We start from the raw sequence: 16478 nt of genomic DNA on the forward strand, positions 1-16478 counted from the left end.
TTATCCGCAGGAAAAGAATTTTGTGGTTCCCGAGATCAAGAATTCCGATCTGTCTCCTTCTTTTGCGAGTTCGTTTCCTTATGTATCGCGAGCGGTTTCATGAATAGGTAATTGGGTTCGCACAAAGTTGTCATTGCAAAAACAACTTTAATTCAGGCGTGCCGAACGTTTTAGCTCTTTTTATTCCACTTTCTTAATAATTTAAGACCGAATGTTCATTAATTATCAGGAAATTGTCAGGAAACTCGCGAAAATTTTTGGCAAAACTGAACATGCAACGGGTAACAACCGTCTGAAAAGTTGGATTCTGACGCAGCTATTTAATTTCCGCGTGGCGGACTGTTATTATCAAGTTCGAGTTTTAACGTGTTATCTTAGGGATAGGAGAAAGGTAATCATGCAAATACGATAACACCTGTCCATGGTTTTCTAAGGCTTTAAACGTTGGACAGAAGTTAAATTGAATACGGACTCGACATTTATTCAAAGGATACCGGCGTGGAGAGATCCCCTTGGAAATGTCTGTACTGAAATTCGAGCGTGAAAGTATTGAGGCGGTGAAATTGAATTTTAACTAGACTAATTGAATTGAAATCGAATGGATCGTTTAATTTAATGCTTAAGCACAAAAAAGAAAAGATAATAGTAAATGCATCTAAAATTAATTCTTTATTCTATTGGTACATTTTTAAATACTATAAATATCTTTCTTGTTAACCTCTACCGTCTATATAAATATCTAATAATATCTAAATATAAAATTTTATTTAAATTTCTAACCTAATATACAAATATCTAATATGTAACAATATAAATCTCTCGGTGTAGTAAAACGGTGAATTTTTAGATTCGTAAATTTACAGTAAATCCACAATTTATCCAATAAATAAAAAATGTTTAATTACATCTAGAAAATTCACTCGCATCGATAAATAGAAATTTATGACATATATTCGGACGTTAGTTACTTCTCGTATGATCATTGCGATCGATAACTTTTCAATTTTCATTTTTAAACCTAACCCCATTTTAACTGCTTAACCTCATTATAATTACCAACCCTCTTTAGAATGACAATATCATAATTTTCACGAGAGTATATCTGATAAACAATCCATGTTATAGTAGAGATTTTAATTGAAAAATAAAAATTGTCTACTGGTCTCCGTAGTAAACAGAGATATTCGTCGAGGGCGCGTGAATCGGTAGTGGAATTCTCGACACGCGACGGTTCGCGAGGGGATCTTAACTAGTAGTCGTGGCACCGTGCCGCGAGCTGTCTGCAAAGAAGCCGGTGCGCGTGAATTAGCGATGCATCCCGGATAGATTTATCGCGACCAGATTAAGATTGACCCTAGGAGAGAGCGTCGAAACAATCGATTTTCCCTGCTTGCGCCCGCGCGGCCGTCGACTCGCGGCCAGCACCTCTAGTGGTAGTTAACAACACTACGTGAACTATCTACGTGGACAAGGAAAAGTCGGTGGCGCGTGGGCGTGGTCGTGGTAGTGACGTGAATAGTGCTCACGTGCGTGCGTGCGTGCGTGTAACGGCGTTTGTGCGCGCCTGATGCTGAATGCACGGGGCGCGAGGCCAACGACAGGGGTTGGCACGGACTGATTTCGCCATCAGACTGCCGCCAAGCGGGGAGGTCTGTCTCGCGTGCCAACACACATCAATGGTTCAGGTGAGTGACGTGAGTGATTCCTTATTTTTCAAACGATTCACGGCGAAGTTAATCGTCGATGTTTGTGAAACGCGAACGTCCTCGCGAGATTCCAGACTCTTTACGCGGTATCAGCTTACGAGGGAACGTTGTTGTCGTATGTTGCTTCGCGAATAAACGACTATCGCGTCCGAGATGTCGCCACTGCGGCAGCCGCGAGATGGAAGGTACAACTGCGTCACGTGGCTTTAAACCACTGACTTCGTATCATTGCACTTTTGTGGACAACTTTGAGGATGTTCGCCGGGGTTTCCTTTTAAAACATTTTCTGTAAATGTAGATCACTTCGTTGTTATGCTTAGGGTGGAATTTAAGGGTACTGTAAGGATGTGGTATTTTTTGTATGTATTGGCGTTTTTAAGAGTGGTATACGATTTTTGATATTCCTGTTTCTGGATCGTTTTTCTAATGTTCTGATAAGTGTCATGACTTTTATATGAGAAAGTTGCATTAGATTTTTTAGCACAGGACTTTTATTATTTTTTGCAATATGTATCTAAATATACGCAACTAATTAAAATTAAAACAAATAACATTGTCGAATAACAAATAACAAAACATTTGTATGTTTTTAGTAATTGCAGATACAAAAAATTGTTACCAGTTATAGTATTTTGACCAGTCTGATAGCTTCAATATTAACGTTCTTTGTTGAAGAGTACTTTATTTTCAATTAACGATGTTGAGTTTTAGTTTGCAATTTATAAGTTAGGAAACTATTGCAGGTACTTCCTGACTACTGACATACACTTCTCCAATCGATTTGGTAACGCTAATCTTTGATCTTGTTACAGTATTCGCCATGGTATATGCGTTTCATGTTTTTTCTTGTATCGCGTGATCGTCTAGCACACTGGCGTGAGAATTCGCGATGGAGTTTGTCGCAGCGTTCGTTCACGACACTTGCTAATTTTACCTCAAACCAGCTTCGATGCCATCAAAAAATCGATTGGATCCATTCGATCTGTGCAATTTGATCCAACTTTGCTTTTTCACCTATCGCGTGAATTTTTACTTATCATTTGGTATATTTTTCTTATCATTTGGTATATTTTTCTTGTAGTTTGTAGAGTATACTTTTCCAATGTGATATAGTAATATTATGTTGTATTATTGATTAAAAGATTCTTTAAACAGAGTAAGACGTTGAAAGGCTATTTGGTAGTACCGATTAAAGATCAGTTCGAAACCATAACAACGAAATATCTGTAGTATGCTTAGTAATAGTGATAATCAATATAACTATAAGAAAAATATTGTTACTTTTATGAAAGTCAAATCACTTTTTAACAAAAAGGTGGTACCCAATTACGATTAAAATTGTTTATTACGACATACAAAATTATAGTTTTGTTAAAAAAAATTGAACAGATTTCTGAAAAGCAAATAATCGTTCCATCTGACCAAATTCAAATATTCTAGACGTATTGAAGAAAACCATCTAAACAACAGAAAACGATTCGACGATATTACATTTAATTGGAGATATATTGGAACGTAACTCAATTTGTGCGCGCAAGAAGAAAACAAGCGACTACTGTAGATTAGAATTTAGATTCGAATATTTCGACCACTTCGTATTTTAATCAACCTAATTATCCAAAGTAGTAAACGACATGGAGTAAATTTCTCTTTTTCACGCATAGCATCCAAATCGTTCATTATTTGCACTCATTCCGCGCTATCGTTATCATATAAACATCCAATCTGCATTAAACGGCAATTCTCCGAAAGAATATTTCAGTCGAAACTATTGCTATACATATAACTATATCAGCGAACTGTTTATTTTTCAGTATAGCTACAGTTGCCCTATATCCGACAAGTAGCGAGAATATCGGTCAATAACAATCGTGATTTTATGGTATCTGTTTACATGACCGATACCGGGATAGCGATATCGTTGTTTAAAACGAAAAATCGTTATATTGAACGATTTCCGTGGAACATCGACTATGTCTGGGTGGCTGGGTGGCTGGAAGCTGGACGAAAAATAATGATGTCGTCTCGGTGGATCTGTCGCGTCTACGTATTAATCTGGCGTGACTCGTCGGAAATTCTTGGGGATTAAGGGAACATTGTAAACTCTTAGCTGGCTCGTTGCGGCCCTTTATGTAAATGGATAATAGATCTCCCCAGCACTTGGCCGGGTTCCTAGACGACTAGTATCACCACCAACCTGCATTGCAACGCCGAAGGGTAGTTCATTAACTGCCGGACTCTGGTTCGATGAGAGCTACGGAGAGTCGAATAGCTTTGAAGTGGTGGACGCCTCGAGGGCGTCCACTGCTGAACAATGAGAATTATCTTGTCTTCCTCCTTCCCATTTCCTTCTTTGTCTTCGTAGCCTTTGCATTTCCATATTCATCCCCTTTTCATACTCGTATATGTGCACGTACTGTATATGTTTATATCTAAATATTTGCGCAAGCGCAAGCTGACGCCTATAATCGAGCCGCTTCGGGCGAGAGAACAATCATCGCGATCATCATGTATGAAAAGCATGTATGAAAGCGATCTTAATGAATTGACGGATGAGAAGTATCGAAGTGTGTCCTCTCGTGACCGCCGCCAATTATTGTGGCCAGCCAGCCAAACGGAATGGTCGTCTACCAGCGATATAGTTATATAATTATGGGTAGAAACGAAGCGCAAATGCCATTCTCAGCTGGTACATTCAGCCTGGATCGAAAATTGCTCGCTCGATTCGGGGAATGGGAATTTGTGGAATTGATTAATGTGAGAAATTCTGCTTTCTATCGGAGTCCCCCTGCGTAGCAATTGTTAATTAACAAGAAATAAATCTTTTCTTCTAATAAATTCTTGAAACATCCGGAACAGAGAATGCTCGCAGTAAACGTGTTTTGATAAAAAGAAATAGAGCAAAGGGATTCTGTTAGTAAACGAGCTGTATAAATCATTCTTTCAGAGGTAAATCCCTTTGAACGAAATAAAAAAGTTCACGTTGTTCGTTATGAAATACGCTATCTGCACGAGCAAAGCGAATCTCAGTCATTGTTATCCGATTAAAATCTCTTTTCCTGACAGTTATATGAAATCTGTAATTTTCCAAAGCGATTCTTCGTAATCAACGTAACTTTTTATCTTATTTATATATACAATTTTATAAATATCTCGACATATGGTGATAATTACTTAAAATACAATTATAAAATACAAAATACAAAATACGATGGGATCACATATTAAGGAAAGCTCGCTCAATTTTAGAAACTTCATTCAAGCTGTATAATTGGTTAATCAATGTCTGCCGATGAATGATTCTCGTCTATCTATTTTTGTTATTCTTCCTAATTTATACTTAAAATATCGTGTCCGTCTCTCAACGTGATTCAATTCGCACTGAAGTCGTTCTTTCAGTGATGGATCTTACTGAAGCTTTAAGCGGAAGAGAGGGGTAGCAGCTTGTAATCCCATGCGTGACTCCTACTGTTAGTAGCAGCCTCATATCAGATTATGGTTATGGCAACTTACTTAATGACTCCCTATCAAAATAATTGGTGGCAACATATTAATTGCTCGCGCAGCATAAATAGACCTTGCTGTACATCGAATTCGATACGATGATTCTGCTTCAGTCTTTATGACTGGTAGCTAATTAGCAAGTATTTACATATGTATGGCTAAATTGTTTTATCGATCATATTTTGAGCGAATATTTTCAAATGTCGTTTAATACTGAAATTACTGGTTTGTAAGGCATAACTAAATATTCTATAGATAAATAATTGCAATTAAAAAGATATGATAAATCTAAATAGGTGTAAACGATTATGTTTTTATCTAAATAAGAGTTAATATTAGCTTTGCTACTAAAGCATCTACATAATTCAAGTAATTGTTAAAGGAAAAGGTTTGAAATTCGTTATTTTGTTCTAACGTTAATATGCTCTATAAATTAATTTAAACAAAATTAAAACGAAAATTAGGAACGTGTCATTGTTTTATATATTTTAGACGTAAATAAAGAGTGTATACATCTGTTCGTTCACAGTATCGATTCAGCTTGATAGCATCACCTTTTATAAATCAACGAATATCCAATATATCAGACGTGTCACACGTGACCATAGCAGAGAAAATATCGTATCTCGATAGATGTTGTACATCTTTCGCGTGTCCATATTTTCTGTTCTGTTCTGTTATAAACTGGTCTCTTGTTATTCTTTCTTAACATTCCACGGTGTCGTTTTTTGTAAATGTTTAATCTAAATCTTCGTGCCTAATTATAATTAAAACATATTAGATACTTTGGAAATTAAATGTATAAATTTTCCAGGTACAAATTAACCATATTTTCTGTCAGTAGTCTCATTCTTACAAGTTGTTAAATAAAAAGAAATAGGGAAATATATATATATATAATTTAATATATAAGGAAATAGGGGAATAGTTGTAAATAGTACAGGTCATTGATACAATACTATAGCTGCATAAGATACAAAATTCTGACTAATATTAGATAAATGTTTAATACCTAATTTTACATTTACTGTGCTTAGTCTATACCAAAAATGATCGAGTTTGTTCGATTTTGTAGTTCGAACAAACTCTATCGCAGAATTTTATCGTTACCGTATAACCTGTTCCTCACCTCTGTTGCTCCAATTTCAACAGTAGGTATCGAATTTAGAAATTTATAATTCGTCCGTCGCAAAATCTGTATTAAGCTGAATATTCAGATCTACCATTTTTCGCAGCTCTACAGACAAAAAAAAAAACAAATACTTGTCAAAACTCAGGATTCACAGCTGATCAACGATTCATCGGCAGACACGCGGGAACGATCGATCATTTCGCAACTAGAATACTTTGAAATTCGGCGGACGTGTCCCGATCAGTCGTTGTGCGTGCAATCTATTCGTCTCACAGATGGTATCTCGTCAGGTTGGAGTATTCGAAATGATTCATTCGACCAGATACGCGTACGGGACCAGAGTGTGCGAACAGGGTGGACGCGATAGATAGATTTCTCTTGTCCGCTTGGTAACTTGTTTGATTTCAATCATTTTCAAGTGTTTTCAATAGATTTTCAAAGTGTTTTTAACTGGAAGGCCGCCAGCGCGACCGGAGTATATTGTTTTATCGTTTCCGAGCGTTTCCAATGGGATCGACGTGCCGGATATACAAATCGAAAATGTTGAATTACATCTAGTGCCGTTGGTCCCATGACGCACCAATGGCATCGTCTGATATAATCTCACGCACTCTCACTGAATCATTTTCTCGACGTTCGCTGGTTCACGCCTCCGTCACGCTGTATTCATTTATTTTCGCAGTGGAACGTTCGCCGCTCGTCCACGTTCATACGATGTTTTTCATCGAACGGAGAACGTCTATGGATTTTGCGTGAAACGCGATATGCTTTTCTTCGCTCACCTTGACGAAACGTTGCACTTTGTACGATCTGTTTGGATCAAACGTTTCTCATTACCCTATTTCATTTTACTTTGCGATTAAAGAACGCGATTCTTATGACAGATAACAATATCTCAGAATTTAATCTTAAATATCTCTTAAATCATCTTTGTACTTTATTACGTCAAATTCTATCTTTGAATATTCAAAAGCTCACTTAAATATGGCTAGATCATTTAGAAAATCAATCTTGCGAAAGAGAGCGTATGTTCGATATCACTATATGAACTACTATAAGAATTTTTGTCTGCAAATCCTCAGACGGACGCAGTTATTACTGTTTTTAACTGTTCTTAAACTGGCAGTGTTTCACCTACTTCTGTATACATAGGCAGCGGCTAATTACGTTTGCTTTTCATTAACTTCCACTCTTATGGCTATCTATTTTTGTACAGTCGACCGAAAATGTAGTTTTTCACTTGTTTAGCTGTCAAATTATAATATACAATTGTGAACACGTTGCACACACTTTGCTCGTAGGTCAGTTCTCATTTGGTTATTTCGTGCTGCCAAGGGAGTACATCGGTGTTTTATTAGAGTTGTTACAGAAGCGAACGTGAAAGAAATTACGTTGTTAAACTTTCCTTAAAGTAAAAGATTAAATTCGGAATCAACTGTTTCATATTTTACATGCAACGTATAGAAGTAGCAAAATTTACATGTTTTACGATAATAAATAAATTGATGAACGTTCTGTGATTGTAGTAGACACGGATTCGATCTATATTTAAACAACGATAGAAAAATTAAACCTTTTTGAAATTTGATGACTGACATACAGAAAGAAAGAGGAGAAAGTGAAAGTAAGAAGAAGTGTTTCCTTAGACTCCTCGTAACGGAGATTAAGGATTTTAACCACTCAAGATCACTTCAATCGCGAATCACGTCAAACATAACTTTTACTTTCGCTATACTCGTCACTGTGACACGATTTTCGTTTCATTCTTATCCTTCTCTCCGACATTTCTTATTTTTGTCCTTTGACTTTTACATTTAGCCTCATTTTTTGTCCGCCAACTTTCATTTTATCAATCCTCGGAGACTAGAGGCTGGCTCAATTTTCACACTTTTCCAAATATTCCACGTTTATTATTTCCTAAGTTACGATATTCAAATAAATTCATTCTTAAAGTAATTTCTATTATCACAGAGAAATACAAATTCCTTTCGTTTGGCTCTCTGCTCGCTATAAAATGAAACATTCGATATTCGTAACGACCATGTCCACGTCCCCAACAGGCGAGGATTAAACAGTGATAAATTGCTTCTTTGGAATACTATAAAAATACTATGAAAATAAGGCGCTACTTAAAAAGATATGATATTTTCGTCAAATTACTTTTCATGGAACGAAAATATTCCCGTTGAAGAACGTTACTACGCTCTGATCGAACTGTCTCCTGATCGTTGTTGTCTGTAAACATTTTGTTTGCTCTATACCTGACAAGTTACAGCGAGTATCGAAAGCAAGACGCAATTGAACAGCTGTTTCTTCCGTATTCTTCTACAAAACGCCACCCCCACCTACTTAGTTTCCGTGCATAACAAAGCTCTCTAATTACTCGGCGAGGAAGCACGCGCCACGCCGCGTCTCTTGACACGATTTACACTTCCAGATAGCAAAAAGGTTGTCCGTTGGAGAGACACGAGTTTTCGTACGGGCGCATATTTTCACGACGACAGTCTGTCTGCTTCTTTTTCTCCGGTTCTTCCTGTTCCGGCGTTGGTCTGTTCGTGGCAGATCTGAGAATCACAGCTTGTTTAATTATCTCGGTAATTATGCAAAGCAAATACGTGCGCCAGGGGGAAAATTGAAGACCTGCTAATTATCGCGTAAAGATGTAAGAAAGGAAGCAGGAAGTGCAGGTAAGAAAGAAGAAGAAGAAGAAGAAGGAGAAGAAGGCGAAGAGGAGGAAAAGGGGGGAAAAGGAGAGAAGGAGAGGAAGTGAGAAGAACTAGGCTAAAAGGAACATGAACGGATGAGAGCGGAAGGAGGAGGGGCAAGAAGGGCAGTCGTTTAATTGCAGCGGTTCACCACTCGACAAAAGTGGCTTTCGTGCTTTCCGGACTACGACAGTTATGCCTGACCCCTAGCTATGAAAAGAAATTCCTTTTTGAGATTCCATCGAGGACGGTTAACTATTTTTTTCTTTTTCTACCCTGTTCCACGGATTCTTTTTGTACATCCGGAATTGAGCGTTTGCAATTAGCTTGGCAGAAGGAGAATCTTCAAGCAACGGATGGAAATGTTCGCATTTACGCTGCTCGTTTATGATCGGTCGTTGTGGAGTATGCTAATTTGTTACGAGTGGTTTACGTATGATTCGTCAAAGTAGATACAGTTATGAATATTACATTTGCAATTTCTTCCCTTCGCTTACTTTTGTACTTGATTCTTCATGTTGTCTGTAGCGTAGTTTCTCATATAATGTCGACTAATACTTTTAATCGACAGGGTCAATTAAACTTTTTGATACATGTTTGATACCTCAAAGAAGGTGAATCAATAACGTACAATAGCGGAGATGTACAGTAATTTACGAAAGCATCTGAACATTTGTCGCAGAAAATTTTTATGAATATATCATACGTATTGTATATATACAAAACGCGAATCGGTTACGTTTTACACTGTCGGTTATGCAACTATACCTTTAGTCTGTATCGTTACATTTCTAGTTCCATAAAATCGGACAAATTCATTATCGCCATATCATTCTATATCACTTTATCCAATCTTCTCGCGGAAATCGTTTCACGAACTTTTTAAACGGACGTCTCGACGCCACCCACCGTGAAATCTTCGCCTGGCTATCTTTGCAGCCCGAGGTATTTTCCGCGAGTTCGATAATACGCACGTTTGCTTATCTCCTGGGCGAAAAGTGGCACGGAGGGAACGGGTGCAATTCGTTTATTATCACAAACCGCATCTCTTCCCAATACCTACCCCTTTCACCGGGTGTATCCAAATAGAGGAGAGACCGAGGCCATAGAAGTGGTTACGTCGTTTCAGTGGTAGCGAGAGAAAGAACGAGAAGGGAGCGGGAAGAGAAAGGCGGAAGAGAAAAGGAGGAAGAGGGAGTTTCAAAGAATTTCCAATTCTCAGCTTTTCAACACCGCCACCGCCTTCGACGCTTCGTTTGTGCGCGAGAGCTAGAAGGATGAAGAGCGGCGAAGGATGGTAAAACAGGAAGAGGCGAAGGGAATGGGACGAGGTTGGAAGGGATGGGGATGAGGTTGATGGTGGTCGAAGGGAGGGCTGCCGTAATGAATGGTATTCAGTTTATTCTGGGCTAAGTTACGCTGCCGCCGACGTTGCATCGCGTCGGTACCGGCATCCAAGCACTGAACTAGAAGTAAAATGGGACTGTAGCAAAATTGAAAGGCGGAATTTACCTTTTATCCCTGGCTCCGATCTTCGCAGCCGTTTCCTCCTTTCCCAGCCTATAACGGTTCTTTAACTCTTCCTTCTCTCGTATCCCTTCCCTTTTCCTTTCTTTTTTTCTTCCACTTTCTACTACGTCTTCTTTCCCTTTCGTTGTCGCTCTTCTATAGGTACTTATGCGCTCTTGTTGCGAATGCGATTCTCCCTCTCTCGTTCACTCCTGTCTTAACGAGTAAATCGAAAACGTGGAGCAAAAACTCGATGTGTTTTCCATTTAGCGCCTTTGAGCACGGTTTTCAAGGGGTAACCGAACTCCCCGTGAATGTGGTTCCCATTAACGGAATCATCCTCCTTTGCGCTGCTGCCTATCATCGCGATACGCGTTAGATTTTCTGGTTCGGGCCAAATTTAACTTCTATTTGCCGTGAAATACATAGTGAACGAAGTACCTGAGAGAGGTGCTTTGAGTTTTCGGATTGGTTCGATACCGCAATGGAAAATTAAGGGAAATTTGTAGCGGTCAGTATTACTTTCTTTTTTTCTAACCCTTCGTTATTGTTGGTTAGTTAATTCAATTTTTGGTTCTGCGAAACGATTTCAATTGTACGGAACCACTGTTTGCTTCGTATATGGTTGGAGTTACTTTACAATCCAGTAGAATTCTATTTACAACTCAGAATATTTTTAGGAAAAATTATACGTACGAGTAACGTACGCAATTGGAATTGCGAGTCAATGTTATTCGTAGATGTTTAATTCTGCTAATCTTTTCTTCGATTATGCTCTATCAATTAATTCGTATAAAAATTTGTAAACATACAAAATTTCATCTACAATACCTTACTTTGTTTTTGGAAGTTACATATTACTTTACTTCGTCGTGTATGGATATGATTAAAATATTTCCATTTTGCAAAATTCGAGAATTTCGAAAATCTCAGTTAATTAATTTTTCCGTAGCATATAAAGCTTTTTTTTTTTTAGAAATGAAATACACGTACAAATTGAATCAAATTTCATAATACTAATTATGTAATATATTCGTATTTCCTGTATCGCACGCGCGGTTCAATTTGTTACTTTTTTGACGACACAAACGTACGGTATCGTTCTATCGTGTAGCAAAAGTTTAGTTCGATAATGCGCGACACCGCGCTTTGGCGTCGTTGCATGTATTTCCTGTATCGTTGATTACACGGTGAAATTGCGATTACAGGAAGGATAGAGTTCCGCACGAAAACATACGGGAGGTACAGGTATAGTGAATCGTGCTTTCAAGCTTTCGTCCTGCATCGTACATTCAGCGCCGGTAAAGCCTGCACTGTGGTTCGTGTGTGACCTAACGAAAGCCCAAGTACACAATTTGATAATGGGTTAGCTGTGTAACGTGCACACATTTGCCAGCCGTGTTACACGCGGTGCTCAGGGCACACTGAATCAGTAATAACAACGTGTTTGCATAATCAATCATGCCCTTTCTCCTATTTCTTCCTCGCTTCGTCTTGTTACGGTGTCATGTTTTGAAATGTGCATGACTAAAGATAGATCATATTATCCTTCTGGAATTTGTTTTCGCTCGAGAATAATGAAATAGGTAAACAAATTTTCGATTTTATTTAATTACCGACTAACGCTAATAAGAATTAATAAATATTCGTGATCTGTCTTTTTTATTGGGAGAAACACGTGACTCGTTTTGCATCTTGTTTTTTCTTCTTCGATTTATACAAATATACGGGTACCAGATATATAATTTTCATTTCTTTCCAGCCTCTGTATAACTTTTCAAAATATCGCTGGTTATAACATTAAAAGCTTAAAGGATATTAAGATATTGCAAATATTAAAATACTATCGGTCTTAATTATTATACCTTTATATCTTTAGATCTAACAAATTCTTTTCATTTTGTAGTTATTTCGTATTAAAATACTCTTTCCATAGAGGGACATCGAAATCAAAAAATCAATTAGATCGTTAATCAATTATCATCAATTAGAATTTTATCATATCCCTATATGTGTATATATATATCTATTGTATATAAATATATATGGTTTTCAGATGTAATAAATAAAAATCCAATGTTAATAAAAAGGATTCATAACAAATTTTAATTAATAGTGATCTCACATGGAATTTATCGGCAAGTTGGGATGACGAAATTTCCACGTGTAATATTTCCGCGCATCTCCATAAATATTGATTATTTGATAGTGTTGTATTCTTTTTTAAAAACCGCGTGGGTTCATTCAACGTGCACGCTCACATACGTATATGATATATATGTATATAACGAGCAACTCTCGCCGAGTCGTTCGTCACGTCATAATAGTATGCAAACGAATATCCCGTAAATAGTATGCAAATAAATACCGTAAACTAAATACGAAGTCGTCTGTCTTTCTTTCTTCTTTCTATTTTCCACTGGCAGCCTTTTTTTTTCCACGTCGCGTCAGAATAAGTTAATAAGTCTGCGTAAACACGATGGGAACGCCTCTCAAGGTTTAGGTAGTACGAGGGACGGCAGAAATTTTCTCACGTTTTACAGTGCAGTGCACAGTTGTACGGCAGGTTAGTTTCGGCTTGTAAAAATCTCGGCTGTAGCGGACGCAACCGAGTTTTCCACTTTCCTCTCCTTAGGATCGCGTACAAGTAGGCAGAACTGCGACTGCTTGCAGTGTGAAGGTAATGTCACCATTTCTGTGGCCATTGTACATACTGCATACATATATAGACACATACGGATATATAGTACCGTGTTATAGTCTTGAGCCATGTTGGATAACGATCTTGGTAAGTAATTGTATTGTTAGGGAATATTTCCATATCGAGTTACACGGAAACGAACTTTTAAATATTCCATTCGCGACACTAAATCGATGCATCGTTTTTTCAAATAAAGCTTGTGCTACACGTAGATACATATGTAGCTTCTTTGAAACGTCACGTTTAGCGAATATTGAATCTAGACATTTTTCAAGTAAAGTTGATATAGTTTCTTCGTTTACAGCTTCATTTGAAATGATTTATGAATCAAAAAATAGCGTGAGTGAAATGCTACATTTATATTCTTCACAGGCTTATATAAGAAAATTACATTAACATTCTGATTATTTATGACGGCAGATATCTTTTCTAACGTTGAATATATGTTATTTATAGCAAATTTCTTCTTCATCGATGCGCCTGCTATATAATGTAGTTAACAGGACAAAACTTAGTAAGCCTGTCGAATTCAAATCTGGCAGAATCGTTCTGCTCGTCGAAGAGAGAGTTGGCTAGATAATTGCAGCATTTTGATTGCACACATAAAAGATAAATCATAAGAAGAAGCCGATAAAAACACGAAAAGCAAAGTCACGAAAACACTTCAAATTTGAGCATAAAAATTGCCTGAGGGAAGTGAAGGTTTTATTATCAAAAGCTACTTTCCTGTACGCTCAAAGTGTCTCGTGTGTCCATATATCGCTTAAGGATTAAGGCCTTGCGAGCGCCGTGATCTACATTTTTTTCAGGAAATGCGTGTATCGTTCCAGCAACGGTAAAAAAAGCTGTTGAGTTAGCGTCCGTTACTAACCAGCACGTTTGACGCGAGCTTGCGATAGTCAGCGAGGAGTGCGAAAGGCTCAAGCACGCGACAAGGATAAAGTTTCGTTTTTACGACGATATTTTTGAGTTATATATAGATGAGATAAATATTTACATTCATCTGCCACTTTATTCATAATTTCTGAATTATTTCATAATTGCATTTATTTATCTGAAGTACAGTGGACAGTTATAAAAGGAAGCTCTAAAAGTTCCTATTTTCAATTTATATTTATATTTAAAGAAATAAATTTACTCATGACCAGTTATAATTCAATTAAATTAATAAACTGTTTAGTTTCTCAATACGAGAAACTAGGGAAAGAACCTGTTGACTAACTAAACAGTTCAGTTAATTAAAGCTGCGTTTGTTTAGCGCGCCAGAATTTTGTTTAACCGGATTTTTTTCGTTATAATTACAAAGACAGTTGTCTATACATTTTTTATAATCTGTAAAATTACAAAATGTTATTTTAGAAAACCTATCGCAGAAAACCTCAGTTAAAAATCTCAATTCGTTAGCCGTCAAAATGTGTAATTGTCACATCAAAATTTCATGCATATAGTATACATATACTACAAAAATCTACAACAAATTACATGGAAGATAATCAGAACTGAACAAAGGATTGTTTTATTAAACTACACGGCCAGTTGTTATTATATTCTGGACAACGAATGACTCATAAAAGGAAAACAATTCCCAGATCCAGGGATGATGAGTCCGGTAAATAGAGCACGACCCTCCAATGGGTCGTGTGGAAGGCAACGTGTTAATACAGACACAGCGCGTAAAGATTGCCAGTAAATGGAATCATATACTGCACGTGCGATCAGCGGTACAAAAGTTATACGCGATGCTTTACACCTAACCCAATGAAGATAGCATCGTTGGACATGGCGATTATCTTGCTCGAGGTGCAAACTATTTTGTTCATTAAATACTTGGCCTGTTCTGACGTCATGGCTTATATATGAGCGCGATTTTAACGGGCCCTGGGAAGTCATACGATCCATTATCGTTCTAGCCAGCGTTCTGTTTCCAAGCAAAATTTCATTGGATTCCTCCGGGAGTTCTGCCGTGCATTTTGGTGGCTGCTCCACGATACCTACAATCTGTTTCTTCCGATTAGCAACGTAATTGCGCTATTATTAGGAATGTTGCGGTCCATCTGTACGACTCCTACATATTTCTAAGGTATTTACGCGGTTGCAAACTCTTTCTAGGAAATTATCGGATGCGTGTGTTTGTTCCTCGAGTATTCTTCCAAAGTGAAGTAATTTTGTAGTTAGCGGACCGATTTAACCGGTCAGAGCATCGTTGAAAGAGCATTTAATGATGTTATAAATGTGTATAGTTCAAATGAAGATAGAATTTTCATTTATCAATTAGCGGAAAGATATTGTATTCTCGTATTGTGAAGTGTAGTATAGCGGGACTTTAGTTTCCTGTATAAAGTAAAAGAATTGTAAAATGAAACGAAAATATAACGTTAAAATTGTAACGTAAAATTGTATTTTGTTTCCAATAGTACGTTCTTATCTTTTTTTAAACAGATCGGATCGAGTGGTGTTCATAAAATTTGCGCAAAGTAATTGTTTAAGTTACTTTTTATTTTATGCACAGTAGCAGAAATAGAATCCTTTGAGACGAGGACTGTTTAATGAAGTCTTATCATGGAAGAGAAGAATACTATTTGCGTAGTAGAACTTCATTAAACCTTGCAATCCCTGTAGGTTAGGTAGGTAGGTTCTGTTTTATTGTTTTTTTTTCATCTGAAACACGATTTTATAAAAGTCATTCTACATTTCATCAGCCATCTTTTCAGACGCGATATTTTTATTGCTACGAGCGCTTAAATTTAAAGTTAAATATATTTAATGAAGCAAATTAATATAAATATATTTCACTTATTCCGTACGTTTTACGTTCTTTCAATTAGATCGTATTTACTATTTATCTATCTCTTATTCATCGAATTTTTAATAATTTATATATATATATATATATATGCATTTAATCATGCGGATTGTTATCAATTATGAGGGTGTTAATAGATACATTTGATTATAATTAGTTGTATGTCATGCATCATACACATATCTAGCATATATCATATTTGTTAAGAGTAGAAAATTGTTAGTAAAAATTATAACTGGGGGAAGAGAAGTTTGATAATTGCAAGGAAGATAAAATACAGTGATGTTGAATTAGATTTTAACATCTCCCGGTTCACCAGAATGTTTGATATTTTATTCTTGCATTTCTGCTGGTAGTAACAAGAAACCGACGACGTGGTAATTAGGACGATAAAACAGGCAAGCTGACTCTGTTTTAG

The 16478-nt window shown here is 36.9% G+C and overlaps 1 protein-coding gene across 1 annotated transcript in view; it reads left to right on the plus strand.

Moving 5' to 3' along the window:
• Positions 1 to 850: 850 nt before the first annotated feature.
• Positions 851 to 16478, plus strand: part of LOC122568591 (beta-1,4-glucuronyltransferase 1) — a 37075-nt gene continuing 21447 nt past the window's right edge. The window contains exon 1 of the mRNA XM_043728502.1: positions 851 to 1685. Within this exon, the coding sequence (XP_043584437.1) occupies positions 1575 to 1685 (111 nt within the window). The 5' untranslated portion in view covers positions 851 to 1574. The remainder of the gene's footprint in view (positions 1686 to 16478) is intronic.

Source organism: Bombus pyrosoma, linkage group LG6, assembly GCF_014825855.1.
Source record: "Bombus pyrosoma isolate SC7728 linkage group LG6, ASM1482585v1, whole genome shotgun sequence".
In the NCBI taxonomy this organism is placed as follows: domain Eukaryota; kingdom Metazoa; phylum Arthropoda; class Insecta; order Hymenoptera; family Apidae; genus Bombus; species Bombus pyrosoma.